This window comes from Zosterops lateralis (genome assembly GCF_965231275.1).
Source record: "Zosterops lateralis genome assembly, chromosome: 19".
Lineage (NCBI taxonomy): Eukaryota > Metazoa > Chordata > Aves > Passeriformes > Zosteropidae > Zosterops > Zosterops lateralis.
Window position 1 is genome coordinate 10,775,566 of NC_139779.1, and position 18,386 is coordinate 10,793,951.

The 18,386-nt window shown below is 54.1% G+C and overlaps 2 protein-coding genes across 3 annotated transcripts; both read right to left on the reverse strand.

The window, feature by feature from the left end:
* Nucleotides 1–4,330: 4,330 nt before the first annotated feature.
* On the reverse strand, nt 4,331–7,089 carry VPS37D (VPS37D subunit of ESCRT-I; the record flags this gene model as incomplete). 2 transcript variants are annotated; one of them, XM_083875439.1, is made up of 5 exons in its annotated part: nt 4,331–4,993; nt 5,075–5,224; nt 5,356–5,438; nt 5,948–6,119; nt 6,967–7,089. In XM_083875439.1, 5 exons carry the CDS (start codon nt 7,087–7,089, stop codon nt 4,721–4,723), a joined length of 801 nt encoding a protein of 266 aa, XP_083731565.1. In that variant the 3' UTR covers nt 4,331–4,720. The 2 variants fall into 2 exon arrangements, with proteins under 2 accessions (XP_083731565.1, XP_083731564.1); XM_083875438.1 differs by having other exon boundaries at nt 4,331–5,224.
* Nucleotides 7,090–9,597: 2,508 nt separating this feature from the next.
* On the reverse strand, nt 9,598–14,079 carry LOC310917364 (fibrinogen-like protein 1-like protein). The gene is made up of 3 exons (XM_083875520.1): nt 14,033–14,079; nt 11,971–12,033; nt 9,598–10,604 (listed from the first exon to the last, which is right to left on the reverse strand). Exons 1-3 carry the CDS (start codon nt 14,073–14,075, stop codon nt 9,970–9,972), a joined length of 741 nt encoding a protein of 246 aa, XP_083731646.1. The 5' UTR covers nt 14,076–14,079; the 3' UTR covers nt 9,598–9,969.
* Between the last annotated feature and the right edge of the window lie 4,307 nt (nt 14,080–18,386).

Below are 18,386 nucleotides of genomic sequence, written 5' to 3' on the forward strand. Positions count from 1 at the left end.
ATAATAGTTATTTACTAGAAAAACTAAAATAAAAAAAAAAGAACAACACATGTAATTAGTACAAACAAAACTACTGATACAGTCAGAAAACCTGACACCCTGAGGAGTCAGGGTGTTGGTAAAAGTCCAGTTGGATGGTGGCTGTGCCTCCTGCAGTGGCAGATGAAATGCTGCTGAAGCAGAGATCCTGTAGAAGGGTATAGTTCTCTGTGAAGGTCTGGTGATAGAGTAGATGGGCCTGGTCCTCCTCTGGGAATCCAGCAGGGAAGAAGCTGCTTCTCTGGGAATCCAGCGAAGATGGCTGCTCCTCTGGGAATCCAGTGAAGAAAAAACTGGGGCGATGGCTTAGACCAAGCTTATTTTATGCAGGTAGGAATGCTTGGTTCCTCCTTCTGGGTGGAGCATCTCACAATGGGATGATGTACCTTATCAGTCATGCAGTGAGTCACTTAATGGCCCATTAGCAGGAGACATCTCCCCGGAGGGAGACATTGTTCTTGGAAGAGATAAGATAACTGCCCCCCACCTCCAACAGATGGCAAATAGAATACATTCTTATCTCACAAATCCAGGACAAGAATGAATAAACAGCATAAAGAATTAGTAATATGAAATGATAAAACCTCTCATTCTGGAGTGAGATGGCAAATTGAGACAGTCCCTGCCATGGGTGTAGCTCGGCTCTCTCTCAGTCCCTTATTCATCCTTCCAGGCCCGGGTGGGCCACAGGTGTGAGCCCTCGGTGCTCCTCTGAATTTTGCAGTCCAGAGCAGGTTTAAACAGTCCCAAGAAAAAGGGAAAAAAAACAGTCGAGGAAGCTTCTTTGCCTCAGCCAGCTAAACTAACTAAAAGCAGTAAAAGATTTCTGTCCCGCTGCTGTCCGTGCCTCAGATGAAAAATACCGTCCCAAGAAAAATGCAGAGGAGTGAACACTGTTTTTCAAAACAAACTTCTTTCTTCACGCACGCTTCTTCTTTCCCTGCTTTGCTCTCAGAACCAGTCTGAAAGGCACAGAACTCAACATACAGCACACTGTAGAACAGAAGACTGGGGATACAAGCATCATAAAGTCACCCCAGGACACCCTCTTACCCCTGGCAGCAGGTTTTCCCAGCTGTGTGTCACCAAAATGAACTGTCCGAGGGTGAGTTTGTGGCTGGGGGGTCCTCAGCCATCACCCCATGCCGACCCATCCAGACCTGGACTACCCTACCCTGCACCTTCACCCCAGGGGTTATTCTGGGTTCTTGGGTATTGCTCATCCCCACCCTTAAATCACTGACATCACACATCGAAGGGAAGCACCGAGATCTGAGTAGTAAACAGCTACTTGGTAATTCGATGGTGTGTCAAACTAAGGAAATTAAGGCTCCAGGGAAACTTAATCTGGGTGAAGCAGTGCTGAGGCCTCCCGAGCTCAGCGCAGACCCCATTCCTGCCCCAGCCCCTTTTCGTGGGCTGACGGCCCCATAACTGCAGGTTTGGGGTGCTGAGCTGCTCCCCTCAGCTGCTAGGTGCTCAGCCTGGGACTGTGGGGTCTCAGTGCCTCATCAGGGCCTCCTCCTGGGGTAGCTGACCTACTCTTTGGAAAGGAAGGGGTCAAACCTGGCTGCTGGCAGATCTTTGTTCTGGGGATGTGAGGGGCAGGAACAGGGAGCTGCAGGGAGCTGGGAGAGCAGAGTCCTGACAGCAGTAAGGGGTGGCCATCAGCCTCTGCCCCCCAAAAGGGGCTGGTGTGGCAGGGATGGGGGTGAGGGAGCAGCCCCTCACCTGTGTGGGCAGAGCTCTGCACCCCTGTCCTGCTGCTGTTGCTGGCTCTGCCCTCCTGGGGAAGGGCTGCTACGGTCGGCAGCACCTGACAGGGGGCAGCTCCCCCTCCTTCAGCAGCATCCCCTGCGGCCACTTCTTGGTTAATAGAGTTAATTGTTAATCGACCTCCCTCCACAGCTCCGGTGCTGGCTCTGGGGGCCCGGCTGGGGCACACTGGCACCCCCTTCCTGGCTGGTCCTAGTGCAGGTTTGTACCCCTTTTGCACGCCTTTGCCTGGGGGTGATGCTCAGGGCATTTCCCGGGGCAGTGGGGGACATCTCTCTTCTCCCAGCTCTTCTGGCTCTCCTGGGCTGGGGGCTGCTCCTTTCCCAGCCTGGCTTTCACAGAGCCAGGGATGGGAGGCACCCTCAGCTCCCTGCCCAGGTTTGGCTGCACATCAGCTGGCAGGGGCTGGGCCCAGCAGAAATGAATGCAGGTGCACACTCAGTGGAAACCTCTCCTCTTCCTCCCCAGGGTGAGCAAGATCACCTTTACCCTCCTTGACTTCATTCTGCAGGGCAGGGACAGGCAGGGAGAGCCACTGTGCAGGCAGGAAGGGCAAAGGGGGTCACCCTGACTACTGTGAGCCAATTTCCCTGCCTGCCCTGTGCAGCTGGCCTATGAAGGGCCTGGATCTGTCAGTAGCCGTGGGCAGGCAGATATCCCTCAATCCCCAGGGAAACAGGGTGCACCTGTAGGACACCCCCTGCCAGAACCACCACAAGTGGGGTGTTCAGCCACCCACCTGGGGCCAGCCAGTGTGTGCTCCAAACTGGGCAGGACCAGCTGCAGGGCAGGAGGAACCTCCCCAGGGCAGGGGCTAACCTGGCTTGGCAGCTTCCCAAAGGATCCCAAAGTTCTCCACCCTAAAGGGGTTGGGGGGGGGGGATGGTGGTGGCCAGCCCAGCAGGACCATGGGGCTGCCAGGGCCTGCCCAGTGTTTCCTGAGCAGGCTGGGTGCCTGGGGTGCTGCAGGGCTCCTATGGACAGACCCTGGCAGACAGGCAGACAGACAGACAGACCCTGGCGGCACAGCTTACCTTGGTGCTTAGACTGTCACTTCTGGTGCTGCAGCTCTCATAGGACACACTCACCTTCCCCTGGCTGCAGCTGCTCACCCTGAGAGTCCACACTCTTGGGGCCACTGGGGTGACTCAGTACCTGCACGGGACCAGGGAAGTTTGTCCTGGAGCTGGTGGCAGACCCACACAGCCCTGGGGAGCCATACAAGGCAGGCAGTGCCTGGGGAGACACACTGGTGAGGCCTGGCTGGTTTTTGGGTGACTTGGCTCCTTGTGCACCATCTCCTGCCTCAGTGCTGTGCCTGGTCCCCTGTGGCAGGGCAGTGACCAGCCTTGCCTCTGGCTGGAGCTCAGCCCAGGCAGGTCCCTGGCTGTGGGCTCACACAGGATGAGCACTGAGCCTGACTGGCAAACAGCCCTTTCACTGACAGGCTGAGCCCAAAGTGGGACTCAGGAAAGCAGCAAGTGCTTTGTGAAACTCCAAATACTCCAGTGACTACCACCTCCTCATGTGCCAATAAAGCCACAGTGGCTGATCCCTTATCTATCCTAGTTTTAAACCTGCTTTAACTGGTAATACTGGACTCTTAGCCATAAATGGGGGCTGAAGTTTGGCATAAGGCACTGCTAGTTAATGACCTGTATTTTGGGGTGTTTCATAGCCTGAGCCAGGGCCTTCTGCTGCTTGGGATGATTTCCAAGCAGTCTACACACCAGTGGCAAGATGCATGTTGGGCAGGCAGTTGGGAAAGAGGAAAAATACTGCCAGACAAGGTCTGAGAGCACAAGAAGAGTCTGAAATCAACCCAAAAGCTAAAAACAGCACAATGGACATTCCAGCAGGGAACAAGCACTCCAGGATGGCCAGGAGGCTGCAGCTGGAGGAACCAGGCTGTCCCCTGGGGGATGGGGAACACCACCCCTTGCACTCACCATCCATTGTGTGATACTAAGGAAAGGAACAAAGAGCCTGGGATGAAACAGGGTGAGAGCGTAGGCCTCCCATCACTTTTTCCAGTGAGGGCTGGTGGAATGGGGGAGGTGGATAAGGAATGACAAAGGGCACAATGGCCCTTGAGGGGATGAGAAAGGTGGACACAAGTACAGGCTGATGTGACCCAGCTGTGAGCAAGCCCAGCTGACCATAGGGTACAACCCTCCATGGAGTGAGGGCTTTGCTGCTGACTCCAGGCACCTCTGGGCACCAAAAGCCTTCCCCATGTGCAGAGCCAAACTGGTCCCTGGCACCTCTCTTGAGGGAAACACACTCATGGCAGGCTCTGCAGCCCTTGAGGAACTCTCAGCATCCCCAGGGAAGTGATGTCCTGAGCCAAGTGCAAACAAAAGGTCTGGGGGCTCCTCAGGCTGGAGGGCCCTCCTTGGCTGCCAGTCACCTCCAAGTGACTCACCTGGCAAGTGCTCCCTGGTAACCCTTTCCTGCCTGCCTGTCCCATCCTGCTGTTCATAGCCAGAGCCAGAGCATGGAAAGAACACACACAGAGCATGGAAAGAGGCTTTATTCAGGAAGCATGTGGCACACCCAGTGCTCCTATGCCCTTTCCCTGCCATCCCTCCCAGCTAAGCCCACTGACATCCCTACAAGCCACCCACCTCCACTTCCTGTCACATTCCTCGTGCTGTGGATGCAGAAACCTCCCCCCCCGCCGCAGCTCCCCAAATGCAGGACCCCCTACCCAGCCATGGCACCTGCCCCACCCAGGCACCTCCATCCCTCTGTGAGCACCCCCCCATGTGCCTGCCCCACAGACCCTACAGCCCTTTGGAGCTGTGCCCACACCACCCCCCACCCCTCACATTCTCAGCCCACGGTGCTCCTGCACAGCCTCCCTGGAGGCACAGGAGCAGGGACATCCCCCAGCCCTGCCCTGCTACCGGTGTGGAGGCTCCTGCTTCTGGTGTTGCGGCTGTGGCTGCCCCTGGCCGGGCTGGGGGCTGAGCAGGGGGATGTGTCCAACGAGGCACAGGGGAGAGCCCGGGCTGGGGTTTTCAGAGCAGGGAGATGCTGGCTGCTGTCCCAGGGCTGGGAGATGGTGCTTGGGAGGTGCAGTGGGCACAGGAAAGGGCACGACAGCCTCCGAGGGGATGAGGAAGGCGGGCACAAAGCCGTAGGAGAGATCAAAGGCTTTGGGGGCTACTCCGCTCTGCAATGGGGCAAGGCGGGCTGATGCCATGCTGGCTGGGGCACCTGGGCACCCCGCAGGGCCCACGGGGTCCTTGCCCACCTGGTCCTTCTGCAGCCTGTCCTTCTGCAGCAGCTCCTGCAGTTTCTCCAGCTGCGTCCGGCAGATGTGGGAGCGCATGCGGCTCTGGCAGAAGGACTCCAGAAAGGACTCCAGGGGCAGCTCCCGGGCCAGGAACTGCTTTATCTGGGCCTGTGGGGAGGGCAGTGGGACTAGAAGGAGCCTGGACTCTTCTGCAGGCCCTGGCATATGGGAGGGCATGGACAGCACTCCGTGGCCTTGGTAAGGAAGGGATAACAGCACAGGGGTCTCAGCCAACTCACCTCTGACTCTGCTTCGGAGGCATCAAGCTTGGCTTGGAGCTGGCCCAGGGCACTCTGTGGGCTCCACTTCTCCAGGTAAGCCTCTGTGTGTCACAAGGGATGGGGCTGCCAACTTTCCCCTGGATACCCCAGCTGCTGGGGTGGGGGTGTTGTCTTCCCCATCCCCAAGCATCAGCTCCCCTCCTTCCTTGCACTGAAACACCCCCAAACACACCCCTGGAGCCACATGCACACCATGGCTTCCACCCCTGAAAAGAAGCAGAAGCTATGGATGCCTCATCCTTGTAATTGTTCAGGGCTAGGCTGGACTGGGCTTGGAGCAACCTGGTCTAGGAGAAGGTGTCCCTGCTCACAGCAGAGGGTGGAATGAGATGATCTTTAAGGTGCCTTGCAACCCAAATGATTCTGTGATTCTATGACTGGTCCCAGCTATGGATTTGCTGTGTCACAGGGAGCATCATCTCCCACCACTCCTGATTATGGCTGAACCATTTCCCTGGGGTAAGTTCAAGAGCACTAAGCCCACCTGGACCCTGATATTAACAGGGGTTGCTATGGATGTGCCTGAGCCCAAAGGCTGCACCTCACTCACCCAGGCGCTGCTGCTTGTCCCAACAGGCCTCTCGGATCTCCTGCAGCTCCTGGTACTTGATGGCCAGGGAAGCCTTCCCATCCTCCAGCCGCGGGCGCAGGGACAGATTCACCCTGGCCTGGGTGCAGTTTGAAGCCAAACACGTTTCCCGCTCCAGCTGTAGACTCTGGAACTGTGGGAATGGGATTGGGGCCGTGTGTGTCAGCAATGAGAGAAAGGGGCAGAACCTGTCAGATCCAGCACCTTGCTGGGCGGGGGTCTGTGTCGATCCGGGGGTGAACCCTCTTTCTCTGCACTGTCTCCATCCCTCTGCTTTGCCTGGACAGGGAGTGCATCCCGGGGGAATGGAACGGCAGGAGCCGGGCTACGCAGGGTGGCCAAACCTGACCGTGGCAAACCTCAGCGCCGGCTGCCCGGTCCCTCTGCAGGGAAAGGGCTCGGCAGGGGACGTGGATGTCACGGAAGGGACACGCACCCTCCCCTCGCCGCACACACACGGGCTGCACTCGGGGCCACCTGGGGAGGATGCTGAAATCGGGCCGAGAGCCATTCCACAATAACCCGCGCCCGTTTCCGCAGCGGAGCCAGGAGAGCGCGGGGCTCATCCCGGCTGCGGGAAACGACACCAGGGCGGGCGAAGGGCCGGGGCCTCGGCACATCTCGGGGATGCGGAGGCAGAGGACGGGGTTTGGTGGCCATGGGTTTGGTGGCCGTGGGTTTGGGGGCCCGAGGCTTCAGCACGGAGAGCCCCGCGCAGCCGCGGTCGGGACGCCCGAGCGAAGGTTCCCCCGCCCCGCCGGTGGATTCTGCGGCTCCTCCGGAGCCCTCGGCATTACGGGCATCGAGATAAGGGCAGCGGGCGACGGAGCCGCGGGCGATACCCGGCCCCGCAGCGCCCGTTCCCGGGCCGCGGGCGGCTCCACCTCGCGCACCGGGACAGCCCCGGAGGAGCGAGCGCCGCCCGGCTGGACCCCGCCGGCTGCGGGACCCCAGCCCCCGGCCCCCCGCCCCGGCCGTACCTTCCTGCTAAGGCGGGCGGCGCGCTGCAGCCGCGACTCGTCCTGCAGCAGAGCCCGGAGCTGCGCCGTGCTGAGCGCCCCGAGCCGGCCCGGGGAGCCGGGCGGCGCTGCGGGCCGGGACATGGGCCGGCTGTGGGGTTGGGATCGGGATCAGGACCGGGATCGGGACCGGGACCCCCCGCCCCCGCCGCCGGGAGCCGCGCGCGCCGCCCCGCGCCCGCCGCCCCCGCCGGTCTTAAAGGAGCAGCAGCGGAGCCGGAGCGTTTCCTGCCCGCACCGCGCCGCCCCCGGCGAGCACACTGGGCTGCTCCTGCCCCGCGCACCCTGCGCACCCTGCACCCGCTGTGAGCACCCTGCTCCCGCTGTCCGCACCCTGCACCCGGCTGTGGGCACCCTGCACCCCCTGCGCGCAACCTGAACCCTCTGTGCGCACCCTGCACCCGCTGTGGGTACCCTGCTCCCGCTGTCCACACCCTGCGCCCGCTGCGCGCAACCCGAACCCTCTGCGAGCACCCTGCACCCGCTGTGCGCACCCTGCAGCCCCTGCGTGCACAACCCGAACCCTCTGTGGGCACCCTGCAGCCCTTGTACCCATCCTGCACCCGCTGTGCCCACCCTGCTCCCGGCTGTGTGTACCCTGCACCCTCTGTGGGCACCCTGCACCCGCTGTACGCACAACCCGAACCCTCTGCGAGCACTCTGCAGTCGCTGTGAGCACCCTGCTCGCTGCTGCACGGATCCTGCACCCCGCTTGGTGCATCCTGCGCCCCCAGTGCACACCCTTTGGGCCCCGCGGTTCAGCCCGCAGCCCCCTGTGCGCGTCCCGCACGCCGCTGTGCGAGTCCCTCCTGCCGCCACCGCGGTCTCACTGTCACTGCCCAGAGCCGCCCTGTAACAGCCTGGTGGTGCCCTGTTACCCACTGGCTCAGGAGAGGTGGGAGCCGTGGGGCACCCTGTCCCTGGGGCACCATGTCCCTGGGGTACCCTGTCATTGGGGCACCCTGTCATTGGGGCACCCTGTCCCTGGGGCACCCTATCCCTGGGGTACCCTGTCCGTGGAGCACCCTGTCCCTGGGGTACCCTGTCCCTGGGGCACCCTGTCACTGGGGCACCATGTCCCTGGGGCACCCTGTCACAGCAGGTCTGTGCAAGTCTCTTTGTCCCCTGAGGAAGGCTGCCCCTCTGGGACCAGGAACTGCTGCCACAAGGTCATTAAATTTTTGCAGGGATTCAGAAACCTAGAAGGAAAATCCCGGGACCCCCCCTAACAGCCATGTCTCCTTGCTCCACCAGCTTCTGACCCTGGCACAGGAGAGCTGCTCCTCCAGCCAACACAAATCCACCCTGGAGCTGCCCTGTGGATCCCCTCCCTTTGCTGTGGGGCACATTCCAAGGCAGGCACAGGCTGTACATGGAGGTCCCATAGTCCTTCAGGCTCTGTTCTGGGGGCTAAGTGCTTGGTGCTCAGTGGAGCAAGTACAGCCCTGAGAGACACTTCCAGCAGGAGCAGCCTTGAGCTTTTCTCCTCAGACATCCCCAGGTGCAGGTGCCCCTACTCTGCAGTGCTGAGGGCCTTCCCAGGAGCAGTGTCAGGCCCTTTCTGTCTCAGACACCCCCCACTGCTCATTTTCCTCAGCATTTTCTAATTTCTCACACCTCTCTGGATGGCTCCCAGTGCCTATTGGACTCTGCAGCTGGGGGGCCAGGGATGGGTTTTCCCTGAGTCATTGGTCCTGGAAGTGAAACTCATGGTTGTTACAGTGCTGCTGCAGGACCAAAGCAGACAGGGTTTATGAATACCAAAGTGCTTCTCTGACAGCCTGTCCAAGCAGTACTGGAACAATCATGGGACAACAGAGCTGTTAGGGACCCTGTCCTGCAGCCTTACAGCATTGGCTCTGTCTGGTCTTTTCCTGGCAAAGGTTTATCTAAATCTAATCCATCAGAAACTTGGATATGGTGGTCCCATGCCTGAAGTTAGGTCTGCCCTCATTAGTCTCTCCTAATTCAAGTGGAGAATTCTTCAATTTCTAACACCTAGCCTACTTCTCCTTTGCTTCCATTTGAGTTCATTGCTTCATAATCACAGCAGACAGATCCACTGATGGCTTTGAAATCCTGTTTCTGCAGGATCAAAGCATGGCAGTACAGACAGCCAGGCAGCACAGAACACATCCTGACAGGTTCAGCTTCCTAGAAGGAGTGGGACCTTGTTACCAGGACATTGCCTCAACTCCTGACTAATGACTGTGAGTGTGGTGATGATGTAGGATCAGTTCTCCCACGTGCCAGGTCCCTTCTGAACTCCCCTGTGCAGACCACATGGCCTTTATCACAGTGTAACTGGGTTTAATTTTCTTGTCCAAGAGAAACACTCAAGGCTTTCTCTCTCCAGGCTGAGTAACCTGGTTTAGTGGAAGGTGTCCCTACCCATGGCAGAGGGTTTGGAATGAGATGGGTTTTAAGGTCCCTTCCAACCCAAACCAGGCTGTGATTCTATGATAAGCCTCAATACTCCAGTCCTGGCACCTGACATGGGATTTCCTGGGTCCCAGGGGAGAAAATCAGAGGTACAGAACAGATTACTGAAGAGTGAGCTCAAGCAAGCATGTTTATTGGATGCTTTATCAAACACTGCAGAGAGGCTCAGAGTACATGGAAATTTGGGGCATGCAGCTTTTTTGCTTTCTGTGAGTTCTCTCTGATATAACTCCAGGGCTGAGTGTCTTCCTCCTACAGAGAAGGTACACGTGGAATCCACAAATTTCATAAGTGTTTTTTAAATTCTTGATTATGAACACAATAACAAGGAATCATTGGCAAGCACAGGGGAACGGAGCTGAGCAGAGGGGAGTCTGCAATTGGAGTGGGGGATCATAAAGTGGGATTCCATTAAAGCCCTGCTACCCTTGTGCTCCTCACCCTGCTCCAGAGAGGCTCACACTCTTTGGCCATGCAGAGCCTTTGCAGAGTGCCCACTGTGGACAGGAGGAGGAAGAAGCACTAACAGTATGAAGCTGGTTTGATGAGGATCATGGAGGATTTGCAGTTCCCCTTGCACAGGCTGCCCCATGACAGGCCTCCCTTGTAATTCAGCCGCACCGAGTAACATGACGAGTACCACCACCCTCCCTCATAGCTGTAGGCACAGTTCTTACTGTAAGTGTCCTGGTCCTTGTCCTTGGTGGAGAATTTCATGTTGTCATGCATGTTGTTGGGGTTGTCTGAGGTCATGGCATCCCCGGCCGTCCCATTGTAGGAGCCCAACCGGAGCCGGTAGCCCTGGGACTCATCCTCCACGCTGAACAGGTTGTAGTCAGCAAAGCTGAAGCTGTCAGCAGAGTCCTGGATGACAAACCTGACCTGGTAGACCTTCTGCTTGGCGATCTGGTGGATGTACTCGGTGCCCAGCCAGTACTCGGTGCGCACGTTCCCAAAGCCAAACTTGTAGGTGCTCCAGGACTCGGCCCAGGTGACGGGAGTGTCCCTCTGGTTCCTCTGGATGACGGTCCAGCCCCCGTGGGTCACGTTCATCTCGCAGTACACCACTAGGTGGTGCAGCCCTTTGGGCTGGATGATGTAAACACCACTGTGGCTCCCACGGGGAATCTCACTGCAGTCCTTGGGCCAACCTGGGGCTGGGAACAAGTGTCGTGGTAGGACGTGAAAGAAAGATGAGAGACTCCAAATATTTCAGAAGGCAAAGAGCATGGAAAAAAAGACTTTGTTGTCTAATTCTTACTACCTTTTATAAGGTGTTCCCATACAGACTTAACATGGTTGGTGAATAGGAAAAACACCTCTCTAATCCCATGGGTTAAATTAGAGAAACAGCAGAACAACACCTAGAGAAGGATTGTTCTGAGAAAGGAGAGTTGTTTGCCAAGGTGGTTTTGAGAAGAAGCTTTCTTGAGAAATTTTTCCTTGGGAAAAAATTAGCAGCTGCTAGCAGGCTGAAATCTCTCAGACCCAGAAATATCAGGCCAACAAACAAGAGCTGCTTATTAAATCCCCCTAAAAGTGGGGCATTTATTTTGTGTCTGCATCCTTTCACACACACAGTCCTAGGCTGAGCTCCTGCCATGTGCTCACAGGAGTAAATCAAAATCTTGACGTGATCAGTGTAAGAGTTGAGTTTCACATCTTCCTAAAATTGGATTCAAACTGGTGGGGACACATTGTGAAAATGTCTGGTGTTGAGACATTGTTGTTGGTGAGACCAAAGCAGGGACTGCTGTCTCCCAAGGACCCTCACCCAGGGTGGGTTCAGTCTCAGTGATTTCTCTGTGTCATGCAGATGATGTATGACCACAGACCAATGCAAATCTGGGGGACAAAGTTACTTGCTGGCACAGCACAGAAGTTTAGTGCTTTGCCCCAGAGAGAGGGTGATCATGACATCCATATCTCTGACAATTAAATCAGCCCTTGAGATCTCAACAGGGCAAAGCCATTGTTGTTCTCTAGCCTTACCCAAGCAGCTCTTTAGAGACTTCCTGACTTGTTGGATTTGATTATGGCCTTTCCATGCTCCAGAGTGTCTGCACCTCATACAACAACCAGCTGAATGTACCTGCACACTGCTGGGAAGGAATTTGTTCCACTCCCAGCACTTCTGTCACCAGTTGTCCCCACCCAGGTAGGACCTATCTTTGGCTTTATGGGCTAATGTTGACCCAGCCAGTTCAGAAACTCTGCCAGATCCAGTCTTCTCATTGACTGTGTAGTGAAAATAGGAAAATGACTAATCACCAATCCCCAGTAATGAAGCATCACTTTCCAGTTTGGACCTTTATCTGGAAAATTCCCCATGCAAAAACACCTCATCAAGCACCAAGCCCAGGACACAGCAGAGTCCCCTGAGGTTATTGAGCTGTGGCACCTCTGCAGCCCATCAGAAAATTTCTGGGAGGAGCCAGTGCATGTGTAAGACATGGGTAAGTTGTCTGAGAGCTCTTGGTGAGCCCAGTGATGGTGAAACCTCCCAGGCAGGTGCAGACTCACCGTGGCTCGCCGGTGGGTGGTGGGCGAGGTCTCTGGCCTGTCGGACATGTCCATCACCATCATCTAAATTAACACAGGAGACAGCAGTGAGTGTGGAGAGTAGACATGTCAAATGCCTGCTAGGAGAGCTCAATCTTCTCCGGATGATATTCCAGGTCTTTTTCTGTTGCTGTTCTTAATTCCAGAGGAATTTACCAATTTCAGACATCAGCAAGTTGGTAATTTGGGGGAATTTAAATGGTGGTGTTAGAGTGAGGCTGATGCTTTTTTTTTTTTTTTGGTGGAAAGGATTTGGGCATTCTGTGTAGGGGAAAACCCCCTAATGGTGGTGGCAACACTGGGAAGATGGTTGTTAAAGTGCAGCAGCAGCATTTAGGGACTTGGGGAGAAGAGGGATTAAAGAGTAGGGGAAGAAATGAAAGAGCAGACACAGGAAAACTGGCTCAGGTGTCAGCAGTTGGGAGAGCTGTCTGCTCAAAAGGGAATTTGAAGGGTGTGGCTGGAAGAGAAGATGGTCTAGAACTGAGTTAATGCAATTCTTTTACGAGGCTATCTCTGTATCCACTGATGGCTGTAACACAGAGGGATGAGTCACAGGCTTATGGAATCACAAAAGCCATTCCTGTCCCCTCTCTAAAACAGACAATTAACCCTGCAGCTGCTGCTCTGACATCCTCAAATACCTGCTCCCTGCTTTCAGTCTCAGCTGGCACTGTCTTACCTCCTTGTGAAGTGTTCAACTTAAACCTCTTGCCCTCTGTATAAGCCCATTCCTGACAGTCTGCCTGCCAGACTTCTGACTGTCTGAATTTTGATACTGACTCTCTTTTTGACTCCCTTTGACTTTTGTTACAACCTGAGCCTATGTGGAGTGGGAAACACTCCTATGGCATGGTCTGGAGGACTTTCCTACCATGGCATTTACTTTTACTGCAGCCATATGAAGCTGTTCACTCATGTTTGTGTTGTAAGGCAGTCTGCCTCTGTTCCTTTCTGTCCTCACACCCCATCCCTTTGGAAGCACTCCTCTCCAAGTCAAGGCTTTGGAATCCTGGCCTGTCTTTTCTGGTGTCCTTCCCTGCCCACCCAGCACGGATTCATGCTGCTGATGTTTTCAGAGCATGGTACCAGTGCTGCAGGTGACAGATCACAAAATCATAGAATATCCCAGGTTGGAAGGAAACCACCAGGGTCATCAAGTCCAACTCTTGGCCCTGCACAAGACATCCCAAAATCACACCATGTTCCTGAGAGCACTGTAAAGCCCAGAGCACACATTCTTTCTCTACTCAGACTTGCAGCTCTTGGTGAACTCTTGTCTCAGGCTCTGGTCTCAGTCATGGCACTCCCTGTGCTGGTAGTTTTCTGACAGGTGATGTAAAACCAGCACCAAACTCTTGGACCTTGAGCTCTTCTGCTGAGCACACTTCCTCATCCCTTGGAAGGGAATCAGCTCTCTCTGTTGTGCCACATCCCACCCACAGCCCCTGGGGCTTTTCCCAGCATCATTTCCTGAAGGTTTCCTCATTCCTCCAGCATATCCTGGCACCTGTAGGTTAATCTGTGCCATCACCTGGCTGATTGCCCTGTGCCAGTGCTACTGCTTAAACTCTTTGTATTAACTTCATTTATTTCCTCTTGGTATTGAGGTCTCCCTTGAATTCAGTTCTCCACTGACCTTGTGATTTCCAGAGATGGGAACTGTCCTCCATGTTCTCAAAACACACTGTGAGCATCTTTAACCCTTCTTCTCCAAGGAAGAGCACATGGCCCACAAGACTCTGGGCTTGGTCTTGCTGCAAATGAGGCCAAATTGTCCTTTCTCCTGGGATCCTGTGAGCTCTGAGCTTTGGGCTATAACTTCATGCCATGCAGGAGATGAGGCAGGCAGCAATCAGAGGGGGACCCTAAGGTTACCCTTGTTCCAGTGAGACACCCACAGATCAGTATTTAGTCTTCCCTTGGTGAGACAGAGGTGTGGGCAGGCTGGTGAGGATGTAGCTGTGTAGGATCTAACTGACCAGGACCTTGTTTGCCTCTCCCATTGCAGGGCCATACTCACCGAGCTGGGAGGAGTCTGGGGGAGCATTCATGATGTCATCCATTGTGCCATTGAGGAGGTACAAGTTTCTTATGTCAACATCAGGAAAAGATGCTGCCAGGGCCAGCAGGCAGGTCAAAAGCAGGAGACAAAGGCACTGGGTAGCTGAAATGGGAAGAGATTGGAAGAAAGAGATCATAACTTTTCTATTGGAAAGCCACTAATCCCATTCAGATTAAAACAGGAAAATAAAACTCTTTATAGAGCTCCCTCAGAGCCATGAGCCCCATGCAGATGAGTTCATTTAGATGAGCTGTCGTACAGACATTAGCAGAAGTCATTAGTGGTGGCACCTGCTGTAGTGGTACTTGAGACCAAAGAAGTGCCAAAACCTTGACAAACCCAAAGTGTCCATAATCAGAAATCCCTATAAAACTCAAGAGGGTGAACACAGAGGGAGGAATCCCCTTCCTTCCCAGCTGCCATCATGCTCCCATGGCACATTCATGACTGCCCTGGGTGTCTGGGTGGGAACAAGTCTCAGGCAGGGCTCTGTGTGTGCAGGCAGCATGACAAAGGCAGCACAGACCTTCAGGAGTTGGAGTAGCTCTAGGGTAAATTATGCCCTTTTTGTGGTTATGTTGGTTATGTGGCTACTTCAAGATTTCCATGTGTGGGCAGCTGGTCTGGTCCGCTTTGATTCAGAGCATGAGATAAAACCAGCACATTTCTTGCAGTATTCAAGCTAAGTAAAATAACAGAAAGTTTGTCATGATTCCTAAAGAATGGGACATTGTGGAGATGCCTGCCTATGGGTAATTCTGTTCCTGAGAAGACACATACAGCTCACCTGGCAGATTATTGATGTGAACCCCTCACTGTTCAAAACCAAGCAGAGCCAACACCTATTGCATTTCCCAGGGGTAGCTGGGTTTGGCACCATTCTCTGGGATGCCTGAGAAGGAAAATGATCGTGGATGCCAGCCTGGAACCACTGTGTGGGATTCCAGCCACCCTAAACACAAACACCCCTTTCTGGGAATGCTCAGAGGTGTCCCAATCATTTGTGCTGGTTACAGTTTTACAGCAAGTCTTTTAAACACACTTCAGTCCAACTGATTCACTTCTCAGTTCCTATGTAACATTTGGTGTGCTGATATACTAGGGACATATTTAAAGACATTTTTTCTTGAGGCCCCCAGGGAAAAAATGCTCCCCCCACTGCCAGCCCTTCCCCTGGGACTGGTCATGAGAAGTCTGCATAGGAAGGAGGTGCAGGAGGAGGATCAGCCTCTTGTGGGTGTTCTGCTGGGGACAGCAATGTGCTTTTGAGTATCTGACCTCCAAATCTGGGTACCTGTTCATTATCACACAGTCAGCAGGAAAATCTAAAAAATCCATTTTCTAGTCTCGAGTATTTAACACATTCCTTGGAGAACTGAAAATTGCAAAGAATGGTAAATACAAAACTTTTAAAATGGTCTGTGTGGCACTTCAGGGCTACAACCTGGAAACAGCAGAGCATGTTCCTGCCTCATCTCCCAGCCCAGGACAGAGCAGGCACAGATGTACTCAGCACCAGGATATCCAGGGTGTGGGGAGGACAGACCCTGCAGCAGACAAAGTGCTGGGGTACCCTGTGACCTGCAGTCACACATAGAGGTGCCCATCCCATCCATCCCATCCCATCCCATCCCATCCATCCATCCCATCCCATCCCCTCCATCCAGCCCCACACTCACCCATGCTGTCTCTGCAGGCACCCTGTGGAGCACAAAGCTGGGTGGTTTTGGCCAGGCTGGAGGGGTGTCCAGCCTGAAAGTTATAGGGTTGAGCAGGTGAGGGGGTGGAGGCATGAGACCCAAACCTGGGCACTTGTCCTCTGCTTGGCAGCAGGACCAGTGGCTTAGGGCTTATTTGCTCTTCACCATCAAGTGATCAGTCCTTGGACAAGTCTGTGTGTCACTCAGGTGAAGAGCTTTCTTCAGTGGCAAAGCAAATAATTTGGTGCCAAAAAGCAAATGGCTTAAAATAACCACAATTCACTGTGCAGTGTTTCCCCAGGGAATGACGTTCTTGGGGCATCTCCACAGAGCTCAACTGGTGAGTAAATACCCAGATGACTTTCATCTCCTGGATGGAAATCAAACATCGAGCATAAATCACTCCCTTCAGAGTTGACATTGAGCTCAACAGCCCCTAGGAACCCCAGAGACCCTTCAGGGAAGAGGTACTCCAGTGTTCCTGGGAAACTGTGCCCTGAACTTCAGAAAGTTCCACTCTAGTGCCTCCTGACACCCCTGCCTTGCCACTGCCATGCTGCCCCTTGTACAACACACACTGTGGTCACCTGGCCACCATGGTGGCCCTTGCAGCAATCACAAGGCAGTTCTGGGCATCATGAAGTGCCTCTGACGTAAAATGGTCTCACTTCAAGCCCCTCTCTGCTCTAGGAGTACTTGCACCATGGATGTCTACAGCAAATGCCAGACCTCCCTTTTCCCAGGGATGGATGCCTGCAGTGTTCTGAGTTATGAGGGCTCCTGTAGCCCAGCAGCCACCCTGGGCTGGACAGGCAGGGCTTTTTGTCACAGACTGTGTCCTTGCAGTGTGGTCATCTCGTCATGGACACTCCTGTGCCTGTGCAGGGACAGGCAGTGACCCTCACCAGGGCTTCTCCAGCAGCTTCCAGCCAGCTTTCAACAGGAGGCTGTGGCTCATGTGAAGATTGGGATGAGCAGAGCAGGCAGGGGAAAGGTCACAGAAAGGGATTCTCCAAACACCCAGCTCTATCCTGGGCTCCAGCCCCTGTTCAGGGTATTTCATAAAAGCATAGAATCCTGGAAAGGTTTGTGTTGGAAGGTTTCTCCAAAGATCATCTTGTTCCATCCCTCTGCCATGGGCAGAGACACCTTCCACTTGCTCCAAGCCCTGTGCAACCTGGCCTTGATCAATGCTCCATACTGGAAGAGCCACAGTTCTGTTTGTTGCTGCATTCCAGGCTGCATCTGCAAAAATGCAGCCAGGAGGGTGAGGAAAGGGAATATTCACTGCCACAGGTGAGACAGCAGCTGGAGGGCTGTGTGGGGGTCCCCTGTGCAGGGCAGCAGCTTCAGCTCCAGAAGGATCCAGCTCAGTGCACCAGGACAGTTGAGGCAGGAGTGCATGGCATGTGTGGGAATGATGAGAAAGATGGGTTTGCCCAGCCTGGAGAAGAGAAGGCTGGGATGAGAACTTGTGGCTGCCTAGAGACACCTCCTGGAAGGGTGAGGAGCAGGTGGAGTCAGGCTCCTCAGAGCACTGTGTCTTGCTTTGGACCCCTCATTGCAAGAAACAGACTGGAGCAAGTATGGAGCCCACTGGAGGCCTCCAGGCTGGTTGGAATCCTGGAGCTTAGACATGTCAGGACAGTTGGAGAGTGTCAGAAAAATCCCTTTTCTGACCCAGAGACGGGGCTCCTGAGAGGCCTTTTAAAAGATTTTATTCCATTTTCAGTCTCATGTGAAGGGTCAGACAGTACAGATGTTACAATTCACACCATCATAATCAGAAGCCAATTATCTCCTAATTACAATATAAGATGAGTGTTTTTGGCCTATCAGCTTTTGCCACACAATGCTGTTAATGCCTTAAAGCCAGTCATCTAAAAATACCTCACACAGATCCTACTACAATACATTTTTCATAGTTCTATTTCTTCAAAATATCTAGTCTTATTTGCAAGGTCATAATTTGAAACTTGTTTCTAGTTCCACTTCTCTCTCAACAGTGTCTGTCTTATTTCCTGGCCTTTCTAAGTCAGCATTTCTTATCTCAGAGATTGTACAGGACTATGTGAGCCTTCTGGCAGGCTTTGAGAATTCTCTGCAGATCCATTTCCCACAGGAGACAACTGGGCTTGCTCCACCTAGAGAAGAGCAGGCACAGGAGGGGTCCCATTGCTGACAGCAACCATCTCATGGCAGGACACAGAGAACATGGAGCCAGATTTTTCAAGGAGGTCCATGATGGTGGGATGAGAAGCAATGGATCTAAGTTGGAATGTGGAAATTGAAGTTAGAACTAGAGCTTTGCTTTAACATGAGCTTGATCAATCAGTGAGACAGGTGGCCAGAGAGGATGTGGGATTTCTATTCTTAGGGATGTTCAAGACTTGACTGGACAAGGACTTGCTTGAGCATGGTTTGGGCCAGATGGTCTCCAGAAGTTCCTCCCAACCTAAATTGTTCCATCATCCTGTGATTCTGTGGCTCTCCTTGGAGGTGCACAGAGAATAAGGAGAGCCAACAGACACAAGGGGAAGGTAGGGAAATCAGATTTTTTAAAAAATCAGCTTGAGTGTGTTCAAAGATGGAAAAAAAAAAAAGTTACAGGA

What these genes read in the sequence shown, in the direction of transcription:
- LOC310917364 (XM_083875520.1), bottom strand. Translation starts at nt 14,075, where the DNA reads ATGGATGACATCATGAATGCTCCCCCAGACTCCTCCCAGCTCG. An exon ending in CCCAGACTCCTCCCAGCTCG is followed by an intron (nt 12,034 to 14,032) that starts GTGAGTATGGCC and finishes GTGTTAATTTAG; the next exon opens with ATGATGGTGATGGACATGTC. An exon ending in CCACCCACCGGCGAGCCACG is followed by an intron (nt 10,605 to 11,970) that starts GTGAGTCTGCAC and finishes ACTTGTTCCCAG; the next exon opens with CCCCAGGTTGGCCCAAGGAC.